Genomic DNA, 12,022 nt, shown 5'->3' with positions numbered 1-12,022 from the left:
GAGAGGACTCACTTTTCACAACATTAAAAACTTTTCTGGTTTTTGGTGCCAAGCATAATTTAAAAATTTTTTAATATTAGAATAATCATACCTGCAAACAAACTTTTAGAACCACCAGCCACCTGTACCACATTCAAAGCAGACAGTGTCTCAGAGAACGAAGGAACCTTTATCTAGAACAGAATTTTTTTAAGAAAAAAAAAAAATTTTACTTGCATGTTTAAAATTATGTTACCTTATTATATGATACAAGGAATTACAGTCATGCACTGCTTAACATTTCACTCAACCACAGGCTACATATACAATGACAGTCCCAGTAGATCATAATGGAGCTGAAAAATCTTTACTGCCTAGTGGTGACCTGGCCATGACAATATCACAGTCCAACCAATTCCTCATGTGTCTGTGGTGATGCTGTGTCAACAAGCCTCTGTGCTGCCAGCTACATATCAACAATCCCTAATACCTCATAATGATAACAGACAACTGCTACTGGCCTATATATTCACTATGCAATACTTTCTATCATTCTTTTAGGGTGTATTCCTTCTACTTTTTTTTTTTAAGCCGACTGTAAAACAGCCTATGGCTGGTGCTTCAGGAGGGATTCCAGAAGGCACGGCCGTCACAGGAAAGGACAGCTAGCTCCTTCGTGGGGGTGAAAGGGAAGTAACACTATGATCCTAGCTAGGCTAATGTATGTGTTTGAGTCTCAGTTTTTAACAAAAAAGTTTAAAAAGCAAAAGAAGAATGTAAAGAAAACATTTTGTACAGAGCTGTGTTTGTGTTTTAAGCTAACTATTATCATAAGAGTCAAAAAGTTTTTTAAAAAGTGAAAAGTTCAAAAGTAAAGGTAAAGTTACAACTAATTTATTATTAAAGAAAGAAAAATATTTTTTATAGAGTAGTCTAAAGCATATAGTGCTTCTAAAGTCTACAGTAATGTGCACTGACTCACCCAGAGCTACTTCCAGTCCTGCAAACTCCATTATTCATGGTAAGTACCCTATGCAGGTGTTCCATGTTTAATCTTTTACACTGTATTTTTACTGTACCTTTTCTATGTTTAAATACACAAATGCCATTGAGTTACAACTGCCTACCATATTCAGTACAGTTACATGTTGTAACTGTACTAGGAGGAGCAATAGGCTATACCATATAGCTTGAGTGTGTAGTAAGCTACACCATCTACGTTTGTGTTAAGTACACTCTATCATTTTTCAACAATGACAAAATCACTCTACCAAAACTTTCTCAGAATGTATCCCCATCATTAAGTAACGCATGACTGTGCTACTACTATGTATGGTTACATTAACCAAAGGCATTGGTTATCCCTTAGAGATTTACACTAGAGTATTTTAAAAATGAAATGATACACTGTGATTTACTTTAAACCAGAGTTGGGGGAATGAGAGGACAGAGACAGAAAAACGTAGACAGTTGCTGGTAACTATGGAAGCTGGTACCAGGTACATAAGGGTTCGTGATGCTATTCACTCTATTTGGGTACATCTGAACATTTCCATAATAGAAGGTAAAAAATAAAATACAGTTGGTCCTCTGTATCCATAGGTTCCATATCCATGAATTCAACCACCCATGGATTGAGAAGATTTTTTATTGTACCTATACTAAATATGTACAGATATTTTTGTTGCCATTATTCCCTTAACAATGTAATATAACAACTATTGACATACCATTTACATTGTATTAGGTATTCTGAGTAATCTGAAGATGATATACAGTATTTGGGAGGGTGTGCATAGGTTATATGCAAACACTACACTGTTTTATATCAGGGACTTGAGCATCCACAGATCTTGGTATCCACAGGAAGTCCCGGAACAAATCCCCCATGGATACTGAGGAATGACTATGCATATAATGTAAAGATAAACACACACACCTGTAGACTATACCTTATTTCAAGTCATGTCCTGCTCATTCTCTGATTCTGACTCTGACATCTCTAAGAAATTATATACTTAAATTTCCCATTGTAGATGGATGTAATTTAATTTAAAATTCCTAGGGCCCTTTGTCTAAAAAACCCTTTATGATTCCATGGGTGAAACAGTCACTACTGCAGCGGAAGAAAGGATTTTCATCACAACCATGGAAAGATGACTCCGTCCTTGAAGTGAAAACTCCATGTAGGGCAGTGAGCAAGGTCATAGGCTCCCACCAATGGCCTGCACCTCAGGGACCCCTGGACAGCCCTGCACTCCCACAGCTGAGACACCCACAGCTCACCGCCCACTGTCCACTTCCCAAACCAAGCTCAGGGGCATTGAAACACAAATGCAATTCAAGGCTGCTCCAATACAGATAAAAATTATTGCACCTTGAAAGGAAAGAGTTCAAATGAATGAGTTCTAACTTTATTTCTCAGCTTCTCAACAGGGCAGGCAATAAGGAAAATGTACGATGTGATATCTCACAGAATACTAACAGGAAGCCTAAGTTCATGTGAACACAGAGTGCCTCTGGGCAATAAAATTTAGAGGAATTTGTTTTGTGGCTCCTCAGCCAGGAGACACTAAGTAATATAAGGAACGCCAAATTCAACTCCAGTTTAAATGCATCATTTCTTACACCTATTCTTTTCAAAATATGGTCTTTTTCTTCTAAGCAATTCAAAATACAAATTAACCTTTCATCCCAGTACCTAGGGGATGAAGGATGTTGTGAACACAGAGGCTGTGGCACGGCTTCCCGTGCGTGCTTCATGGTTTACTGACAAGGTAAATGAGATCATGGCGCTCTCCACCCACAACAAGCCCTGCAAAGAATAAGTCAAGTGTGTATGCGCACACATGTGCATTCTGCTTGTTTCTCTGTGCTCACAAAGCCTTCTCTCTCTGTGCAAGCTACTTTACCCTGAAGAATCTCAGGCACAAAGCACCTGGAGGACAGAGACCACAACTTGCTCATCTGTGTGCCACTACGGCTTTTTTACACATTATTTTGTTCATGATAGTCAAAAGTGTTTATTGTAGGGGAGGCAAGATACATCTATCGATAGTCTGTAATTTTTGTCTATGCACTTGTGAAATCTTTTCAAAAGTTTATGTTCTAGTTTATAAGACTGCAATAAAACAATTATATCTAAAGTGAAATTTTCCAAGGAGAGACGCTTCTGAGGGGTAATTTGATAATGTCTTTTAGTTCGTGTAAAGAAACAGTACAACACATAGAGCATAAAGTTATTATAAAAACTTCACGAGGTGTGGCTGCTGCCGAGTGCCCCGCCCTGCTGGGTCCCAGGGAGCAGGCCGTACCTTGGAGCCTTTCAGCCCGCCCAGCTGGTCCTTGTCATTCAGACCCCACACAAACACTTTGGTTCTTATCGTAGCTGCCGATTCCAGCCCAGCAGCCTTCTTTCTAATGAGGCTAACCAAACAAAAAAAAAAAAGAAAAGAAAAGAAAAGAAAGAAATAGAGGTTATTCAGCATAAAACATTTAAAAAATAAAAAGAAAAGCAACCTCAAGCACTCAAAATTTTATGGTTACTTTCAGAAACTCTTAAAATTTTGCTTTAATAGAATACAACCTCAAGCATGTACAGGAGTAAGTTGCTCTGGAGGGTCAAATTGTCTAGATACCACCATGCTACCTGTTAATACCAGCACTTAATTTCAGCTCTTATTTTTGATGGAAAACGATGATACACTACATTCTCTTTCATCTTACATACCAACTTGAACATGTGGGAATCATTCCAAGCCACGGAAACAGATGCGCAGCTACCACAAATGGCACTGCAGAGACCCAGGAAACCTCCCCAGGAGCCACGCTGGGCCTGGCCTTGCAGCAGTGTCCCTAAATCCAGACATCTGTTTGGCCAATTATTTTCCCACAGAAAGAATAAAACAGTATGTGGCCACATGACCATGGAGGTACTTTAATACAGACACATGTCCTAATGCTTCTCTCTTCCTTTATACCCTCTGCCTAGGACACCAGCCAGAAGCACCTGATCATCGGCCAGCTGGGCTGAAAGTCCTTGTCTCCTTTCCTTCCCAGAGGACTTGCTCCTTCCACCTTGCTCATCTATTTCCTGACCTGCCCTCGACAGGTTAGGAGTTTATTTATTTTTTGTTTGTCTTGAGACAGGGTCATGCTCTGTCACTCAGGCTGGAATGCAGTGGCATAATCCCAGTTCACTGTAGCTTCAACCTCCCAGGCTCAAGCAATCCTTCCACCTCAGCCTCCCGAATAGCTGGGACTATAGGCATGCACCACCATGCCCAACTGATTTTTGCATTTTTTGTAGAGACTATATCATCAAGGCTGCTCTTGAACTCTTGGGCTCAAGTGATCCTCCCTGCTCAGCCTCCTAAAGTGCTGGGATTACAGGTAGGAGCCACCACACCCAGCAGGTTAGAAGTTTAATCTACAGCATCCAAAACGCTCCAATTCTTGCAACTTGAAAAAAGTACACAGGCCAGTGTTAGATTTTCTTGGCTGATAGTCTGATGCCTAGTGCTGAGAAATTGCTTCTTCTGTATTTGGGGTTTTCACCTTTTTGTTTGCTTTTGCTCTATTTTTATAAGCTAGGATAGATGCCCAAAGGCACCAGAGACTGGCTTCTAGACAGGTATCACTTTTTTCACACATTATATACTAATAAATATTTACTTTCAGGGTTCAAAATTTCACGTTTTGGAATAAAAGTGAAAAACTCTTTCATCTAATACCAGGCACAGGTGAGCAAGCATATGCACAAAATATTGAAGTATCTTGTGACACATTTTTACTTAAAAATATGTATGAGGGCCAGGCATGGTAGCTCAAACCTGTAATCCTAGCATTTTGGGAGGCCGAGGTGGGCAGATTCCTTGAGCCCAGGAGTTGGGAGACCAGCCTGGGCAACATGGTGAAACCCCATCTCCACAGGAAAAAAAAAAAAAAAAAAAATGCAAAAACTTAGCCAGGTATGGTAGCACACACCTGTAATCCCAGCTACTTGGGAGACTGAGGTGGGAGAATCACTTGAACCTGGGAGGCAGAGGTTGCAGTGAGCTGAGATCATATCACTGCACTCCAGCCTGGTGACAGAGTGAGATCCTATCTCAAAATAGATATATATTTCCCATACACACATGTATGTATGTACGTATGGGAAACCAGGACTGATATTCAAGATACTTAATGTCTGGCACCATGTAAGTATCAATCAGCCAGGGTGGAGGCCAGCTGTACATGGTCAATGTGGGAACATCCCAGTTGGGTGCCAGCCCTGTAGGAGACTGCCTGGGCTACTGACTCATTCTGAAGTTATTGGCTAATTAATATGATCTTACCAGAAAAATATCCATTACAATCAAATATCTAGCTTTTCTTTTGACAATATATTCAATTACATAAAAATTTGATGAATAAGTAAAGCTCAAAACATTTTTGGTTATTCCACATATACAATACATGTACTAATAATTTTACGGCCGGGCGTGGTGGCTCACGCCTGGAATCCCAGCACTTTGGGAGGCCAAGGTGGGTGCATCACGAGGTCAGGAGATCGAGACCATCCTGGCTAATACAGTGAAACCCCATCTCTACTAAAAATACAAAAAATTTTGCCCAATTCATTTTAGTAGCTACTGAGTAAGAAAATGCTAATCTATAATCCTTTTATTAAAAATCCCACTGACTTCCTTATTTAAGTGAACTGGTACTGTCCCCATTTAATTAGTATCTCTAGACACAATCAGTTTGAACTATAGCATATAGTATAACACATATTCTAGATAAGGTAATGTTATAGATATTATTTTCTTTTCAACTTCTACACAAAGTTTCTGAAATGAAACAGGACAGAATCCAAAGCCAAGATCAGAGTCCTAGAATAACCTGATTTATTACCAGAGCCGCTACCCCCACTTCTGTCTATACAATGCGCTCAACAACGCCACAGGGCAGCGCTCTGTTGTCTCCTTATGTCACATGCTGCCAAGTACTTAGAGCACAGGGCGTCTTGGTCAACAGAGTTCAGCCATCACTGGCGGCTTGCCTCCTGTGCCCAGTCACACCAGCAATCCAAAGCTCCTTGGGAATGTTAACAACAAACCCATTTATTTTGCATACCCTTTGACAGCAATTTCACTTTCAGCAATTTATCTAGGAAAATACAACTTCTATGAGGACACTGACTATCCTCCATTGTTATTATCCATTATTATCCACTGTTTGCTGCTGGGATGGTAAACAAGGCTTAGAGCAGCCCCTGCACATGCAAGTTCTAGATACCTGCCCTGGGAAATGAACAAGCATGCAAAAACTTCACAGATATCATTCTTCTCCCCTTGCATGTTGTCTTCCCTATCAGAAACGCCCTTGCCTGCCCACTTCGTTTCGATAATTCTGACTTCTGTATGTATGGCCTAGGGGGAAGTTTTCCTTGTCCTGACAGATCAATGCTCCAATGCACTCTCCAGGCTGCATGCACTTCTTCCTGCCTCTTACCAAAGCCCTAACATCACACTGATGCGTGTATCTGTCTTATTTCATTTTGCATGTTCATCACAGTATTCCCAGTATACATAACTGGGAATGGCCCACAGTAGGTGTTCAAAAGATGTTGAATGAATACAGGAACAGTCATCATCACAGTACTCACACAAAATAAAGAATTGAGTGAGTAAATGAGAATAGTCATAAGACAAAATACTACACTCAAAAATTACAGGACAGAAGACTAATCATATGGAAATTCTAGAGACGGACAGTAGTGGTGGTTGCACAAAAATGTGAATGTACTTAATGCCACTGAACTGTACACTTAAAATGGTAAACAATATATATATTTCACCATAATACAAAATAAATATATTTTTTAACGTTAATGATAAAATACTTAGCAAACAGAGCTTTAAAATATATCACACAACTTCCATAGGAAAATATATTTAGTAACAGAAAAAAAGGAAAACTACAAAGGTATATACCAAAGTAGTAACAGTGATATTTCAGGTAGAGATATTAAACATTTTCACTTTCCTCTTTTAATGGTATTTTTCTAAATATAATGTGTTTCTACATTAAACACTTTATTTTAAAAAATTACAATTTTTGAAAACAACTGTAATTTACCATTCTTGTGGACATAAAATGACTCAGTATGAGACACATTCTAATTAAATGTTTCCTTTTGAAAGTGAGGATCCAGGAATGCAGCCGGAAGTAAGTGAGTACTTGTAATAAATGGCTCTCACCTTCCGCTGTTGCCTTTCTCATCCTCCTCCTCTTCGTTATCTGAAGCTAAGAAAGGAACTGCAGCCAAATCTTCCTCCTCTGCCCGGATCCGTCCCAGCAGGATGAGACCATGGATTTTACAGTCGATTCCTGAGCTCCTGCACTGCTTTATGGCAATTTCAATATACCTGTGATACTAGACACAAAAAGAATGATCTACAGACTTTGTAGAATCAAGCATATTAGATCCTCTAACTGGAGAGCGGGGTGTGTGAGACATCAACATGTACACACAGTTAGAGCTCCTTTACTTCAGTTCTGGAAATACCAACTGAGTTATTCAAAGTTAATGCAGCCACATCTGAGTAATGTTTGCTTCAAAAGAAGTGATCAACTCATCGAGATGTCTACCTGAGGCGTGAGACACTCACTGATTTTCTTCCTTAAAGTTTTAAATAGGATGACAGCCTTACTGAATGACTGCAAACTCTTCCGTCTTAGAGCTTTCTTGAACCAAGATGCCTTAACTAAGGAAGAGATTACATGCCAGGTAGTAACAGACCTTTCATCCTTTTTAAAACATAAAACAGATTTGAATATACACAAATTAGAACAAATAGTACAAAGAACTCCATGACTCCATGACCCAGCTTAACAGTTACCAACATATGACCAATCTTGTTCAGATGTGGATTATCATTTAAAAATTCTAGGCATTATTTGTTTCAAAACGTCAGTATATATCACTGAATTAAGGAGGTTTGGGTTTTCTGTTTATTGCTTTTTGTTTTTTTTTTTGAGATGGAATCTGACTTGTTGCCCAGACTGGAGTGCAGTGGTGCAATCTTGGCTCACTGCAACCTCTGCCTCCTGGGTTCAAGCAATTCTCCAACCTCAGCCTCCTGAGTAGCTGGGACCATAGGCGCGTACCACCACACCCGGCTAATTTTTTGTATTTTTAGTAGAGACAGGGTTTCACCATGTTGGCCAGGCTGGTCTTGAACTTCTGACCTCAGGTGATCCACCTGCCTCAGGCTCCCAAAGTGCTGGGATTACAGGCATGAGCCACCGCGCCCAGCCGGAATTAAGGAGTTTTTTGAAAAACATATCCACATTGTTATTATCATAGCTCAAACAATAATTCCCATATCATCCAATATGCTACAGTCATCAAACTTTTCTGATTATCTCATGTCATTCTATTGTTGCCTCATTCAAATCAGAACACAAGCAAGACGCAACCTTCCTCCGTTCTGCCTTTGCCATGCATTTAGTGGAGCTGGTCTATTTGTCCTGCAAATGTCCCACACCCCACGTGGCAGACATTCTTCTCCCCTGGTATGCATGCCTGTTGTGGTATTAACAACATTTCTCTATCCCTGTATCTCATGTGAACAAAGAGGGATGTGTCTGGAAGTGCACACTAACAATTACTTTTTATTGCCTAAACGACCTGATCAAACCTCAAGATCTACCATTTCATAGGAAATACAGGTTGACTACCACCACAGGAATGCAAAAGCCAAGCTGAGAATATAAAGAATGCTACGGGAAAAAATTACTCAGTTTCTTTTTTCTTTAGCAAGGAAAAAAACCAAGAGAGGCTAAAGTGTAGTGTAGAATGCAAACATCATCTGAATCAAGATTCACACAAACCAACTGCAAAAGGACATTTACAAGGTAACTAGGAAAATCTCGACACTGACTGGATATTATATGACATTAAAGAGTAATTGTTGGCCAGGCGTGGTGGCTCACGCCTGTAACTCCAGCACTTTGGGAGGCCGAGGCGGGCTGATCACAAGATCAGGAGACCAAGACTATCCTGGCTAACACGGTGAAACCCCATCTCTACTAAAAATATGAAAACAAAATTAGCCGGGCATGGTGGCGGGCACCTATAGTCCCAGCTACTCGGGAGGCTGAGGCTGGAGAATGGCGTGAACCCGGGAGGCAGAGCTTGCAGTGAGCTGAGATCACACCACTGCACTCCAGCCTGGGCGACAGAGCGAGACACCGTCTCAAAAAAAAAAAGTAATTATTAGAGGTGTGATAATGGTATCAGGGTTATATTTTGTTAAGCCCTGTTAGAGATGAATATTGAAGCAAGTGCTCCTGAAATAAGATCTTGCTGAGGCAGGGAAGTGAGGTGGGAGGCAGGAAGTGAAACATGACTGGCAAAATGTAGATAAATGTTGAAGCTGGGTCACAGGTTTGTGGGGGTTCCAGCATACTTTCTATTTTTGTTTACATGTTAGAAAACTCCTGGCTGGATGTGGTGCCTCATGCTTGTAAATCCCAACACTTTGGGAGGCCAAGGTGGGCAGATCACCTGAGGTCAGGAGTTTGAGACCAGCCTGGCCAACATGACAAAACTCCATCTCTACTAAAAATACAAAAATTAGCCAGGTGAGGTGGCGGGCACCTGTAATCCCAGCTACTTGGGAGGCTGCGGCAGGAGAATTACTTGAACCTGGGAGGCAGAAGTTGCAGAGAGCTGAGATCTGCCACTGCACTCCAGCCTGGGGGACAGAGTGAGACTCAGTCTCAAAAAAAAGAAAAGAAAATTCCATAACAAACTATTTGTACAGCAAGGGCCATGCTTAACATTGTGGCCCCACAGGAATGGTATGTTCTAGTTCTTTGGTCAGTTGGGGACATGCAGGTTAGGTCAGGAGTTTTCCATTTACTCACAATGCTTCCTATTTCTCATGTACGTGACATACACTAAATATCACAGAATAAATTGTTTTGAATTGAAAATTTCTTGAATTAAAGCAAACATATCTTTTATGAATTATCTCAGTTGTTGATTTAATTAATTAGTTATTGGTTTGGTAAAGTAAAAATATACTCTGAACTACGTAACTTAGGCACTCTACAGGCTGTATTCAGTTACACTGTAATAAGTTACCAGTAAAATGCATTAAAATTCAAGATTAATTTTTTCAGAAAAATTCAATATTATCTTTCATTTTTATAATTTGCCATTTTCTTCACTTATTAGCACCACTGGTATTGACTATAATGAATCAGTGTATTACAAAATAGTTCAATGGCATTCCAGAATAAATGGTGACTATAGTGAATGTACTACATATTTCAAAATAGCTAAAAGATTTTAAATGTTCTCACCACAAAAAAGTGATAAATATTTGAGGTGATGGACACATTATTTAGCATGATTTGATCATTCCACAAAGTATACATGTAACAAAACATCACAGTGTTCTGCAAAAATATATACAAATTATTACAAATTACTATTTGTCAATTAAAACTAAAATAAAACTTTTTAAAGAATGAAGTTAGCTGCATTTAATAATTTAAAAATAAACTCATCTGTTATAAACTTTAAACGAATACAAAAATCAACTACTCGATATTTTTATCTGCTATCATTCTAATTAGTCTACACAAGACAACGGTATAGGTAGTACAAAAATCTGTCTTAATTTGTCTTATTTTACATATATTCAATGTATTAAAATCGTGCTGACGTTGTATGTGGAAAGATTTACTGAAAATTTGAGAGAGAGAGAATCGCTGATCTATAGTACGTGGGTACTGTTTAAAAGAACCTTCACTGATTCTTTCAAACTTTTCCAGAGATAAACTTAGACTCATTTTGAAAGTTGCCTTATTGCCAAAAAATTGCCACTCCATGACAAGTTCAGCACTTGATGCCAATCGGTGTGACAACAAGAAAGCAGCTTCAGCGTCACACGTGTGGTCAGGAAAACCGCCAGGAACTCAGAGATTTTTCATGAAAACACACGTGTGGTCAGGAAAACCGCCAGGAACTCAGAGATTTTTCATGAAAACACACGTGTGGTCAGGAAAACCGCCAGGAACTCAGAGATTTTTCATGAAAAACACACGTGTGGTCAGGAAAACCGCCAGGAACTCAGAGATTTTTCATGAAAACACACGTGTGGTCAGGAAAACCGCCAGGAACTCAGAGATTTTTCATGAAAACACACGTGTGGTCAGGAAAACCGCCAGGAACTCAGAGATTTTTCATGAAAAACACGTGTGGTCAGGAAAACCGCCAGGAACTCAGAGATTTTTCATGAAAACACACGTGTGGTCAGGAAAACCGCCAGGAACTCAGAGATTTTTCATGAAAACACACGTGTGGTCAGGAAAACCGCCAGGAACTCAGAGATTTTTAACGAAAACACACGTGTGGTCAGGAAAACCGCCAGGAACTCAGAGATTTTTAACGAAAACACACGTGTGGTCAGGAAAACCGCCAGGAACTCAGAGATTTTTCATGAAAACACACGTGTGGTCAGGAAAACCGCCAGGAACTCAGAGATTTTTCATGAAAACACACGTGTGGTCAGGAAAACCGCCAGGAACTCAGAGATTTTTCATGAAAACACACGTGTGGTCAGGAAAACCGCCAGGAACTCAGAGATTTTTCATGAAAACACACGTGTGGTCAGGAAAACCGCCAGGAACTCAGAGATTTTTCATGAAAACACATGTGTGGTCAGGAAAACCAAAGTGTTCAGATGCAAACAGCAACCTGAAATGCCTGATGACAACTTTTGCTAGGAGCACTTACCAAGCATACCTTTGCTACCAAATAAAGTGAGAATGAAATTTATTTTGTTTCCTTTTCAAGTTGATTTGATAAGCAGCAAATTCAAGCTGTGTAAAATAAGTTGTATCTTTTAAAGTGTCAAAATTTAAAACAGATAAAACTAATTATTTAAAGGGGGGAAAACTGGGCTCAATGCTAGCACAGAAATGGCCAAGTCACCTCCCTTGTCACTTGCAAATCATCCAAATCATACCACAGCTGCTT

At 39.7% G+C, this 12,022-nt stretch overlaps 1 protein-coding gene across 1 annotated transcript in view; it reads right to left on the bottom strand.

The window, feature by feature from the left end:
• The window catches only part of LOC126958086 (E3 ubiquitin-protein ligase HERC2), a 221,225-nt gene that overhangs the window by 67,893 nt on the left and 141,310 nt on the right, over window positions 1–12,022 (bottom strand). Inside the window, exons 56-58 of the mRNA XM_050796222.1 lie at window positions 7,227–7,402; window positions 3,294–3,405; window positions 92–173 (exon numbers count right to left, since the gene is read on the bottom strand). Of these exons, the coding sequence (XP_050652179.1) occupies window positions 92–173; window positions 3,294–3,405; window positions 7,227–7,402 (370 nt within the window). The remainder of the gene's footprint in view (window positions 1–91; window positions 174–3,293; window positions 3,406–7,226; window positions 7,403–12,022) is intronic.

The sequence above is a fragment of the Macaca thibetana genome, chromosome 7 (assembly GCF_024542745.1).
Source record: "Macaca thibetana thibetana isolate TM-01 chromosome 7, ASM2454274v1, whole genome shotgun sequence".
Lineage (NCBI taxonomy): Eukaryota > Metazoa > Chordata > Mammalia > Primates > Cercopithecidae > Macaca > Macaca thibetana.
The sequence above is the reverse complement of the archived record's forward strand: the minus strand, read 5'-3'. Positions and strand labels throughout refer to the sequence as shown.